Source organism: Lithobates pipiens, unplaced genomic scaffold, assembly GCF_037356315.1.
Source record: "Lithobates pipiens isolate NorthernLeopardFrog02 unplaced genomic scaffold, aLitPip1_a1.2 Scaffold_8, whole genome shotgun sequence".
Classification (NCBI taxonomy): Eukaryota; Metazoa; Chordata; class Amphibia; order Anura; family Ranidae; genus Lithobates; species Lithobates pipiens.
In genome coordinates, this window is record NW_027507903.1 from 241,058,176 (window position 1) to 241,071,852 (window position 13,677).

At 39.9% G+C, this 13,677-nt stretch overlaps 1 protein-coding gene across 1 annotated transcript in view; it reads right to left on the bottom strand.

Annotated features, from left to right (window-relative positions):
- The window catches only part of LGR5 (leucine rich repeat containing G protein-coupled receptor 5), a 223,327-nt gene extending 213,011 nt beyond the window's left edge, over window positions 1–10,316 (bottom strand). Inside the window, exon 1 of the mRNA XM_077468567.1 lies at window positions 9,907–10,316. Coding sequence (XP_077324693.1) covers window positions 9,907–10,223 — 317 coding nt within the window. The 5' untranslated portion in view covers window positions 10,224–10,316. The remainder of the gene's footprint in view (window positions 1–9,906) is intronic.
- Window positions 10,317–13,677: the final 3,361 nt, after the last annotated feature.

Here is a 13,677-nt window from a genome sequence, read left to right on the forward strand (position 1 = left end):
GTTGCTATAGGTTATTGTCATTGCTTCCTGCGTTTCCTTACTGATTTAGCCTATAAAGATCAGTGATTTCATCCTTCCAAAATGTTCCACCTACACGGGAAGTCATGTGCTTATAATATTCACAGACACTTGACAGTAAAGCATCGAAACATACATTGATGTAACCTTCCCAAATAGTTGACTGTCACATATTATGGATGATTTGTTTGTAGAAGGCATAATAGCACAATGCTTCAAATACTTCAAGTAGATGCAAGTAGATGAAGCTTTTGTGATGTATTTTTTTTCTTTTTTGGTTAATGTTGGTGTTTTTGTTGTTTTGTTTGAAAGTCACACTATGCACTCAATCATTTCTGCTGTTGCAGTTCACCTCTGTGAATTAGGTACATTCTTTTTGGGTTTGCTGCTAAATTCTACAGAGCACAGCTAAATTTTTTCTAAGGTTCCTCATCTGGAAAAAAAAAAAAACATGTAGTGTATGAGAAATATCCACAGTTTCCTCTGAATGAAACCAGTGAATCCCCGGTAAAGAAATCAAATCAAGCCATCGGAGGTTGAAACCATAAAACTTTTAGTTCTAGTTTTCTACTTTTAAGAAAATCACCTTGATCATGTATGAACTGGGAAGGAACAACAGTTCACACATTTCCTCTGTATGTTTGAAGCTGTGGCATCGCTTTTTGCATTAATAAAGTCACAGAGGGAACGCAGCTTAGTGGGAAGGGAAAGAGCGGAATCAGACTGCAGCACTTTTCTAAAATTTCAGAAAAAAATGTCCTTTATGTTAACCACTTCAGCCCCGGAAGAATTTACCCCCTTCCTGACCAGAGCACTTTTTGCGCTTCGGCACTGCGTCGTTTTAACTGACAATTGCGCGGTCGTGCAACGTGGCTCCAAAACAAAATTGATGTCCTTTTTTTCCCACAAATAGAGCTTTCTTTTGGTGGTATTTGATCACCCCTGTGGTTTTTATTTTTTGCACTATAAACAAAAAAATAGCGACAATTTTGAAAAAAATGCATTATTTTTTACTTTTTGCTATAATAAATATATTTAAAAAAAAGATTTTGTTTCCTCAGTTTAGGCCAATACGTATTCTTCTACATATTTTTGGGAAAAAAAATTGCTATAAGCGTTTATTGATTGGTTTGCGCAAAAGTTATAACGTCTACAAAATAGGGGATACTGACGTCAGTTCCGGGCATTTGGAACGCACGCTACCAACAATGGTTTCATATGATCTGTTCCATGCTTAATGCTTGTTTAATCCCTCTGTTTTTTAAGTACCCATCTCTTTTTTAAATAAATCAATTTTTTGATGGTACTTAACTATTAGTTCACTTTTTTACTTCTGGTACTTAACTATTAGTTCACTTTTTTTTTTTTTACTTCTGGGTACTTGTCTATCTGGCTCCAACTCTTCATTGAGGAGCCCTGGATCTGCTGACCTGGCTTTCCACACACCATCCTAAAGACATCCATACCAAGCCTAAACTGACCCTCCAGACTGAAAAGCTGGGGTCCAGTGGATCTGGTGAGTGGGGACACTTAAGGGGGTGTTGTGCATCTGAAGTTTTTATTCATTCACTTTGGATTGGAGCACCTTCAGTGATTTGTTTTGGACTTTGTATTGGTTCATCTTTATATATATATATATATATATATATATATATATATTTTTTTTTTTTTTTTTTTCACATATATTTTTTCACTTTCATTTAGTATGGTTGCGTGCACTGTATTTATATGTTTTATAGTTTAAAATAGGGGATTGTTTTATGGCATTTTTATTGATTTTTTTTTTTATGAAACTAGTGAATCCCCGGTAAAGAAATCAAATCAAGCCATCAGAGTTTTCTTACAACATAAACAACCTTCGAAGTCCACGGGCTTTAAAAAAAAAAAAAAAACACATCATACTAAGACGCATGAAACTAGATGGTATATTGTGAGGATTATTTCACTTTAAACAAGCTTTACAATCCCAGTCAGCTTCTTGTCATCTTTGGCAATTCACTTTGTCTCAAATTGCTTCAGGCACCAAAAATTAATTTGTACAAGCTGCAGGATTACACCTAAAAGATTACTCTCCAAGAAGGACACATTAGCAATAAATATATTCTATTACACTTCTTGCAGGCGCAAAAAAAAAAAAAAAAAAAAGAAAAAAAAAGCTTGGGCCATTTATTTTTAAATGTGTCAGTACAGCAAGATCCGCTTAGACAATGCAATCATTGTTGAACGGGATAAAATTGTGAAGCAGAATTTCTAAGGAGACACCTTAGTAGCCTTAGACGCTTTGATCTAAATAGAAGGAACCAGCCAAAAAGGTATCGTATTTACTCAAGTCCCTGTTGTTTCTCTGCTAACAAAATGAAAACCTTGCACAGCTTTAATAGCACCTCATCTGTGGCGAAGAATTTAAAGCAGAAATTAAATAAACTTGTGTCAACAGCAAAGCCAATGTGCATCTGGAGGTTTCAAAGTTGTTCGCACAAGAAAACAGGACTCTGGGATTAGAGCATCAAAATAAACACATAACATTTAAATAGGATGTTGGGAGCGACCACACAAGCGTAGAGGCAGGGATGAAAAGCTCTTCTTTAAATGGCAGCAATGAGCTTCCCAAAGAGGAGATGTATTCAGACAGAGAAACCACAGGAACTGTATGAAATAATACAACTAACAAAAAGTGTGCATAATGGAACAAAACGGTACATGTCATCCCCGTTCACAACCTGCCGCCATAAAGACAAAAAAGCAAAAAACAAAATTCATTTTGCTCTCGCATCACCCTTTCTTTTCTTTCTTTTTTTTTAAGGAAAAACATATTGTATATTATGTTATAATCATAGAAGGTTAGTGACCCAGCCTTGTACAGGCATACCCCACTTTTAAGTACACAATGGGGGTTATTTACTAAAGCTGGAAAGTGCAAAATCAGGCTCACTTCTGCATAGAAACCAATGAGCTTCTAACCCCAGCCTGTTCAATTATGTTTTGGTAATAAAACCTGGAAGCTCATTGGTTTCTATGTAGAAGTGAGCCTGATTTTGCACTTTCCAGCTTTAGTAAATAAACCCCATTGTGTACTTAAACGTGGGGTATGCCTGTACTGCACTTAGTTTGGGTCCAAGCAATGCACAGAACGCACAAACAAGGTCTAGTATCAGAACCATCTTATCCCATACATACTACCTGTGCTGACGACACATGGGTGGGCCGTGCTATTCCGATGTGTCCTTTATGCAATCACATCTAGTCTCATTTACTAACCAAATCAATGTCTCTACTTTTCTTATGTAAATAGATATTCCCACATGATCCCAGCAATGTGCCTGGTAAACCACAAATTCATCTGCACAAGAGTGTAACAAAGCACAACAACTAGAAACAGTATTTTGAAAACATTTGTGTTTGTAAATGTGGGTTTTGTTATATTTGATGAGCAAGGGCCAAAATATTATGGTTTGCAACACATTTCTAAGCCATACATTTTCATTGTTGGTTTGCACAGAACACATTTTTGTCACTAAAATGCTGCAGACGTTCTGCAAAAGTTCACATCACCATTTTTTGTAACTGTTCCCGATCTATGCTGGATGGAAGAAACCTGGCTCTATGGGGTTTACATAGGAAAGAGCGCTGAAAGTGTGAAAAACCCACAGCCAATCAGATTTCGGTTAACTGTAGGAAGAGACTTAGAAATTGGTTGCTATGGGTTACTACATTTTTAACATCATCACCGCAACTTGCCTTGCCCTACAATCTTGGCTAGAAAGCTATATAAGTCAATGGTAAAAGTACATGCACGATTATGGTTATAAATGATGAACTTTATTTTTGGGTCCTGAAATATTTCTCAATGTCAAGTAATATACACTCACCTTGTCTAGGTATTAGAATTCATTCTGTAGCCAGTGATAGGAAATCAACTGGGACCACAAACCTTGACATCTACCTAACCGAACTACTAAACTTTTGACTAGCAAGGCATGCTGGGACTTGTAGTTTCCCAGCAGCTGGTTGCCCATCTGTCAATGTGATACATAACTAGAAACATAGGGGGTTATGTATTAAAGGCAACTCCACTTTGCACTGCAAGTGCACTTGGAAGTAAAGTCACTGTAGATCCGAGGGGGACATGCAAGGAAAATAAAAAACAGCATTTTAGCTTGCACATGATTGGATGATAAAATCAGCAGAGCTTCCCCTCATTTCAGATCTACCTCTTAGATTTAGAGTAACTGCACTTTCAAGGGCACTTGCAGTGCAAAGTGGATTTGCCCTTCGTAAATAACCCCCATAGAATTGTATAATATGCTGACACTTTGGCCAAGCATCATGGGTTCTTTACAGGCTGTTTGCACGACCATTTTTGAATGTTTTTGCAGGCATTTCAGGCTTTAGTATAGTTTTAAATTATTTTTAGCCAATGGAAAGCTAGCTACTAGGGAAAAAAATGCACATTGTTTTTCAGTTGATTCCACTGAAGTCTATTGAGGCCAAAAATACTTATTATTATTATTATCATACAGGATTTATAAGGCGCCAACAGTTTGCGCAGCACTTTATAACATGAGGGCAGACAGTACACTTACAATACAGTACAAATCAATATAGGAGGGATCTGAGGGCCCTGCTCGTTAGAGCCTCCAATACTTTTTCAGACCCCGTTCACACCTAAGCGACACTGCTGCATTGCGTTTTATGCAACGGCATCATTCATTTTCAACGGGCCTCCCTCCACTTTAGAAAAACATATCAAAGAAGCTCATGAACCAAATCTTGGCACTAAGTCAGGCACTTTTGGCGCTGCGTTTTTTGCAATTTCATGCATTTTGTCATGCAACAATCATGGCAAAATCACACTGTGTTTGGGGTGTCATTAGGAAATAATGACACAGCAAGCACATCGCATGTTGTGATTCCAATATGCTGAGGCATGAACAGATTCTCAAGCTACAAGCTTCAAGAGACACTACGGCATTTTGGAGCTTCAAGTGTGGATGTGGTCTTATGCCCTGTACACATTGTCGGACTTTCCGACGACAAAATCCGTCTGATTTTTTCAGACAGATTTTGGCCCAAACTTGTGTTGCATACACACAGTCGCACAAAGTTGTCGGAAAATCTGATCATTCTGAACGCGGTGACGTACAATACGTACGACGGGACTATAAAAGGGCCAATAGCTTTCGTCTTGTAATTTATTCTGAGCATACGTGGCACTTGTACTTTTACTAAACATGCTGCAATGCTTTTTTCTGTATTGTAAAACACAGCAAAATGAATGAGCAACAGAAACTATGTAGCTGTTACTACCAGGCAGTTACACACCAATCTATTGCACTTGATTTACTAATGGAACAGAGGCTAAGGGGGAAATGTACTAAAACTGGTGCACTCAGAATCTGGTGCAGCTGTGCATGGTAGCGAATCGGCTTCTAAATTCAGTTTGTTCAATTAAGCAATAAAACCTGGAATGCTGATTGGTTTCTATGCAGTGCTGCGCCAGATTTTACACACTCCAGATTTAGTAAAGCTCCCCCCCAAGTGAACTAAATGAAGGAGTAGAGGGATTTTTAGGCACCTTGACCTGTATTGTGCGATTCCAATAAACAGAATGACATCTGAAAGATCAAATCTAAGTGATCTGAATAATTATTATTATTATTTAAGGTACTTATATAGCGCCATCAATGGAGAGCTTTACATATACAGGCATACCCCACTTTTAAGTACACAATGGGGTTTATTTACTAAAGCAGGAAAGTGCAAAATCAGGCTCCCTTCTGCATAGAAACCAATGAGCTTCTAACTCCAGCTTGTTCAATTAAGCTTTGGTAATAAAACCTGGAAGCTCATTGGTCTCTATGCAGAAGTGAGCCTGATTTTGCACTTTCCAGTTTTAGGATATAAACCTCATTGTGTACTTAAAAGTGGGGTATGTCTGTACATTGTACATTCACATCAGTCCCTACTCTCAAGGAGCTTACAATCTAAAGTCCCTAACTCACATTCATATACTAGGGCCAATTTAGACGGAAGCCAATTAACCTACCAGCATGTCTTTTGAGTGACTGATGTGAGTGGCCAGCACTGCTAATGACTTGACAAGGCTGCAAACACTGTACACCTGTACTCTATGAATGAGGCTGCCTGCAACATTTCTACTTTGTAAATACTACAGCACACTTGCACAGAGCCTTGATTTTATTCTTTGTTTTCCTTCCCCAGTTAAAGATTACTTGCACACTTCAAAGACGTGTCTCATAAACCAAAGGTAGAGATAAACTTTTTGCAACTGTAATCAATATTTCCCCTTGCCTTACTTTTATTAGTCCTGACAAGGAAAGACCGCGGCTCATCGTGAAAATTCACACTAGATCAACATTACTAGAGCAAACACTGTCATAGCAGTCCTCCGGGGCTTTAACTCCCTATACCATGGAGGAGTTTTGAAGCTACTGTAGGCTAAAGCGCCATGACCCTGCCAACGAAAAAGGGGAGCGATCACATTGTTTTCATTGTTGGTATTAAATACTGCATAGGACATATTTGAAATGTATGCTCTTTACATTATTGGATACAGGCATACCCCCCACTTTTAAGTACACAATGGAGTTTATTTACTAAAGTTGTAAAGTGCAAAATCAGGCTCACTTCTGCATAGAAACCAATGAGCTTCTAAACCCAGATTGTTCAATTAAGCTTTGGTAATAAAAGCTGGTAGCTCATTGGTTTCTATGCAGAAGTGAGCCTGATTTTGCACTTCCCAGCTTTAGTAAATAAACCGCATTGTGTACTTAAAAGTGGGGTATGCCTGCGCTCCTTTTTTTTTTTTTTTTTTGTTTACATGTAAGTCATTAATTTCCGATTGACATTGGCTTCCCTAATTCTAACGTAGAAATCTCACTGGATAAAGGGATCTCCCAATTACTTTAGGCCACTGTGTAATTTTTAACAGATGCACTGTGCGCTTGCATAAGAAAGGTAAAACTATTAAAGAATAATACATCTCTTCTTGGAAATCTGTCTGGGATCTCAATAACTTGTTCCCTTATTTGATAAAAGGCACATAACTAAAATATATATATATAGTAAATCGCTGCCAAATGATCATAAGCTGGCAGATCTACTGCTCAACTCAGTGCTCAATTCTTGCCAGCTACATTTACAAAGAATGTTAAAGATAAAAAAACTAAAGAAAAAAAAGAAAAGAAAAAAAGATTCCTTGCAGCAGGGTTTGGGACATGGGCTGTTTATTTACGCAGGGGGCTGCTACTGAACTTGACCCCAGTTTAGTAACTTACCTAGTTACTACTATTTCATGTGACTATCTGATTTATCTGGCTCATCCCCAGAGCACCAGTATTCTTCTGATCTCACTGACTGATCCCTGATTTACAACAAGACTGCTCCTGTAGTCACACTCTGTGGTTCCTGGCTTGATCACACACTCCTCTCGGTTCTGGTCTGTGATCCCTGTCTTAGAGCCGGGCAGCTGTTGTGCAGTAAATAAGCCCTCTTGATTTATAATATTGCCTTTGGTGTCAGTGCTAAGTATCGCTGGATGCCCGTCACTTTCTCACTGGGGCGTACAAATGCACGTGTATCCATACAAACACATACCACAATGCCACCGAACATCATCATCTGCATGGGTAAGGCTGGATTCACACCTATGCATTTTTAGTGCTTTTTGCATTTTGCAGATTTGCTCTGCAGAACGTGTTCCATAGGAAACCATGTTAAATAGACTGTAGTGCAAATCTGCAAAATGCAAAAAGCACTAAAACTGCATAGGTGTGAATCCAACCTTAGTGCACACACATTTTCTGTAGGTACCGACATGTGTAAACAAACCAACTTAAAATCTAATGATAAGCGCTCAGCATATAACAAGTTCACTACCATATTTTATTTTAGAAGTTGGGTCATTTGAAGAAATCACCAGCTACTGCCAACACTGTTTCTGCATGATATACAACACTGACATATCGAGGCAGCTTTACTAAGCTAAATACATTGTTTGAAGACTCAATTTATTTATCCAATCAAGGCAAAAAAGGAAAATCCCTGTTTACTTATTTCATCTGTACATGATCGGTTGATTGTAGTGAATCTGGATGAGCATTCTCTAAATCCTTAGTAAGACTCGATTCGCACCTATGCATTTTTTGTGCTTTTTGCATTTTGCAGATTTGTTCTACAGAACGTTTTCCATAGGAAACCATGGTAAATGGACTGCAGTGCAAATCTGCAAAATGCAAAAAAGCACTAAAACAGCATAGGTATGAATCCAGCCTAAATCAGCGTCACAGTGCCCAATGTCACTATGAGAATCCAGGACAAGTGCTTCCTTCAACCGAGCCATGGGCAGGCACCAATATCACCCATGCCACATGTATAGAAGCCATGGCATTTTTCTACTATATGCCTAGAATATACACATATACATATAGTGGTATATACAGTGAATACTATACATATATGCTATATACAGTACAGACTAGATACATATAAGCAGCTCTCTAATGTGTTTATAGCAAGAAACTCCTGATAACCACTTTTGAACAAAAAAAGAAAAAAAAACAGCTTTATACTATTATTTAAATGTAAGTTGCAGTAATATATAAATTATGAGACAAAATAAATGTGTGTATATATATATATATATATATATATATATATATAGAGAGAGAGAGAGAGAGAGAGAGAGAGAGAGAGAGAGAGAGAGGGGAAGAGGATTTAGCAATGCAGACATTAGACATCTTAAAGAAAGAATAAAGTAAGGAAGAAAATAAAGAAAGAGAGGAAGAGAGAAATGAGAAAGAATACAATGCAGACAGTAGACATCTTAAAGAAAGGAATGGAATAATGAAAGAGGGAAGGAAGAAAAGAAAGGATAGGAAAGGGGAGAGAAAGAAGAAAGAGAGAATAAAGGAATTTAAAAAAAATAAACCTTAGCAATGCAGACTGTGAACACCTTAAAGAAAGGAAGGGAAGAATGAAAGAAGGAAGGAAGAAGAGAGAAGGTAGAAAGGGAGAGAAAGAGAACAAGAAGGAAGGAATGAGAGAGAGAGAGAGAGAGAAGGAAGGAAGGAGAGAGAGAGAGTGAGAAGGAAGGAAGGAAGGAAGGAAGGAAGCTAAAAAGAAAGATAAACCTTAGCAATGCAGGCAGAGGACACCTTAAAGAAAGGAAGGAAAGAATGAGAGAAGAAAGGAAGAAGAGAAATTATAGAAAGGGAGAGAAAGAGAGAGAAGGAAGGAAGGATGGAAGGAGAGAGAGAGAGAAGGAAAAAAGGAAAGAAAGAAGGAGAGAGAAAGAGAGAGATGGAAGGAAGCAAGAAAGAAAGTTAAACCTTAGAGAGAGAAGGAAGGAAGGAAGAGAAAAGAAAGAAAAGAAGGAAATCATGAACTAACGATGGAAGAGGAGAAAAGAAAGGAAGAGAAAGAGAGAGAGAATGAAGGGAGGAAGGAAGGAAGGAAGAAAGGAAGGAAGGAGAGAAAGAGAAGGAAGGAAGAAAAAAAGAAAGATAAACCTTAGGCAATGGACATAATAAAGAAAAAAAGGAAAAAAGAAATAGAATGAGAAAAAAGAAAGAAAGAAAGATCCACCGTATCAATGCAGACAATGTACATCCTAAGATAAGAAGAAAAGAATGAAAGAAGTGAAGAGTAAAAAATAAAAGTAAAGTAAGATGGAGCTTCCCTCATCTATGTAGACATTAGACATGAATTGGTCCGCAGACAACACTGATGTTAATCATATAATAATACTAGTAATCCCAGAACTCTATTCTAGTTATCTCTAATGTCAGGATGTTTCCTCCCAGAAGTGACATCCTGGAGTCACCTACCTGCCCACACCCCCCCCCCCCCCCGGCCAGGGTGACTTACAGGTAGGTGGTGAAGATGCTGAGGTTGGTGGGCAGTGTGCTGAGCCCCCGGTCGGAGCAGTCCACCCTCATGATCAGGCCGTCCTGCTCACACACACACGGGTCGGGGCAGCTCCGGTGTTGCTGTTTGGCCGGTCTGGCTGCGCTGATGAGATGTACGGTACAGAGAAGGGAATACACGAGCAGGCTGGTCCTGGAGGTGTCCATGGTGTCGGTGCTGTGCCTGCTATACATGGCTCTGCCTGGCTGGGATAGTAGACGGAGCGGAGGTGACACCGCGCACAGCTCTCCTCTCCTCTCACTTTGCTCCCCGACCATCTCACGCTGCTTTATTAAAGATCTGCAAGCCTGAACTGCGCGCTCAGTGACGTCACAGCGGGCTGCACAGCCACTCACAGCACGGGGAGACCTGTGTGCTCCGCTCCTGACCAGGTGGGCGCTACACTCTACAAGGGATCTTCTCCACACCCAGGCTTTAGGAAGGTGTTCTATTTTTTTTTTATATACCGTCTATAGTACTTTATTTGCTTTTACAGCTGATATCTATACGATAATAAAGCAGAATTCCGTCTTTTGCAAGCAATAATAAATGCACCCAATTAGTAAAAGCAAAAATATGAATTTATTACTTTTTTTTTTTTTACTTGCTTTGAAGTTTGCATTGCAACCATAGTCATGTGTGCAATGCTTTTGATCGTGTAGACTCTTCCTCCAGCCCAGGTATGGACCTTCAGGTAAAGCCTAACTCCAGCATTGCTGTCACTTTAAATAGTTCATTTTGGACAAGCTGGCTAAAACAATCTGCAACACGCTATATATACAGTATACAGTGTTCTGCCAGTGCTACAGGGACTTCCCACCCTGATCAGCTCTCAACTCTCTCAGCTAGTCACAGGAAGCTTTGTATTTTTTGAATGAATACAAGGAATCCTCTGACTGGCTGAGGTGCGGATTGTGATGTCATTCACCTGTCTCTCCACCTCAGCCAATCAGAGGAAGCAATGTGATCACTGATAAAATACAAGCCTTTCTGTGAATGGTTGAGCTGCACTTTGCCCGACTTGATTTTATTCTGGGAGCAAGGTGGGAAGTCCTCATACTGAAATGTCAGAACACAGAGTATAGTGATGCTACATACAGTTTATACACCGCTGACAGCAGTTATTAGTAATGGAAATAGTTCATTTGGTCCATCATGACCCAAACCACTTCATGTCTGCGCTATAGCCAAAAAATGGCTACAGTGCGGCTCTCTTGTTTTGGAAGGGCGTCCATGGACGTCCTCCCAGAACTAGGTCCCCTGCAGGCCCCCTGGGGCATGCATTTGGCACACTGTGATTACTGTGCCCTTTGATTTGTGAGAAAAGGAATGCCGATAACATGCAAGTTTGTTTACCTGTGATTGGACACAGCTGATCACAGATACCGGTAAAGGGCCAATCACATTGGCCCTTTACCATGTGATCAACTGTGTCCAATCACAGGTAAACAAACTTGCTGGTTATCGGGATTCCTTTCATCATGCCCTGTCACAGTGTGAGGAGATACAAGTCAGATTTCAGGTATCCCCTGCAACAAAAATGTCATTTTGGTGAGATACTCCTAATAAGAAATCAAGTCTAAAGGGATGCAGATCCCACCACTTTTCTCATCCCGCAAGTGCAACAGTTGATCGGTAATTATAAAACCACTCCCATTAGAATCGTCGACACAAACAAACACACCGTTATTTATTCAGAACAGCAAAAGGTAGGAATCTGCAACAAAGTTTGTTAAAATTCCTGCGATGTACATATATCACCCGGGGGGAATGTTTTTTTCTCAACAAAAGTGGAGTTACTCTTTAACTGCTTGACCTCCAGAAGATTTACCTCCTTTCATGACCAGGCCATTTTTTGCAATATGGCACTGCGTTACTTTATCTGGCAATTTCACAGTCATGCGACACTGTAGTCAATCCTCACAAATTGAGCTTTCTTTTGGTGGTATTTGATCACCTTTGCGTTTTTCTATTTTTTGCACTATAAAGCTAAAAAGGCCAACAATTTTGAAAAAAATACATTTTTTTTTACTTTCTGCTGTAAAACATATCCAATAAAAAAATGTAAATAATCAAATTTCTTGATAAATTTAGGCCAAAAATGTATTCTGCTACATGTTTGTGGTTAAAAAAATCCCCATAAGTGTTTATTAATTAGTTTGTGCAAAAGTTATAGCGTCTACAAACTATGGAATATCTTTATTTATTTATTTAGTATACTAGTAATAGGCGTAATGTGGCGGACATTCTGACACTAACTGACACTTTTGGCACAGGAACCATGCTTTCCCTCCTGTCAGAAAGGCGATTTGCCTTGTTTAGTTTTGCCTCTGCTCAATCAGCGGCGGATGTCGATAGATGCAGAGTCCGTAGTACCTGTTGCTGGGCTCTCGCTGTGTGTTTGAACACAGCGGGAGAAAGCCACTCTACCCAGAAAAGCCAGATCACATATATATGCATGATCCGGTGCAGGGGTGCCACCCTGTAGCAGTAAAACTGCTATAGGGTGGGCTTTAAGTGGTTAAGCTGGCCATACACTGATCGCAGGTTGGTTCAGCAGGAACTGAATTTCAAGCAAAAATACTTTTTTTTTTTGTCTTGCACATGATTGGGTATTCAAAGTGAACATAGCTACACCCTATATACTGCACTAAGTGAAAATTCACTTTGCCATCTTAAGTGAACAACCCCTATGTGTCTATTAAGCGCTTAAGTGTTTTACATAAGTACATAATGTATTTATCGGTGTATAACACGCACTTATTTCCTCTTAAAATCAGGGGGAAATCGTGGGTGCGTGTTAAACGCAGATCCCCCACCGATTGTGAGCCTTTCAGCCGTTCTCGGCGGCTTTCGGCCGCTCTCGTTGGCTTTCGGCCACTCTCGCAGTCCCAAAAAGCTGACGAGAGTGGCCGAAAGCCGCCAGGAGACGCTGAAAGCTGCCGAGAATGGCCAAGAGCTACCGAGTGCCGCCGAGATACACAGGACATCCAGCTCTGTATTTCGGCGGTGCCATTTTTAAACAGCAAAGCTACACTGACAAGTCTGCAAATGACACTGACAAGTCTGCAAATGACACTGACAAGGCTGCAAATGACACTGACAAGGCTGCAATGACAAGGCTGCAATGACAAGGCTGCAAATGACACTGACAAGGCTGCAATGACAAGGCTGCAAATGACACTGACAAGTCTGCAAATGACACTGACAAGGCTGCAAATGACACTGACAAGGCTGTAATGACAAGGCTGCAAATGACACTGACAAGTCTGCAAATGACACTGACAAGGCTGCAAATGACACTGACAAGGCTGCAGATAGACACTGACAAGGCTGCAATGACAAGGCTGCAAATGACACTGACAAGTCTGCAAATGACACTGACAAGGCTGCAAATGACACTGACAAGGCTGCAGATAGACACTGACAAGGCTGCAAATGACACTGACAAGGCTACAGATGGACACTGACAAGGCTGCAAATGACACTGACAAGGCTGTAATGACAAGGCTGCAAATGACAATGACAAGGCTGCAGATGGACAATGACAAGGCTGCAGATGGACAATGACAAGGCTGCAGCCTTGTCAGTGTCAAATTCCCTCCTAAACCTGTGGTGCGTGTTATACGCCGGCGCGTGTTATACGCCGATAAATATGGTAAGTACTTGTGTAAGAGTTTAATGTGGAAGTAAATCCTCCTATAATTTTCAGCCAAGGAAGCTGCCATCTCG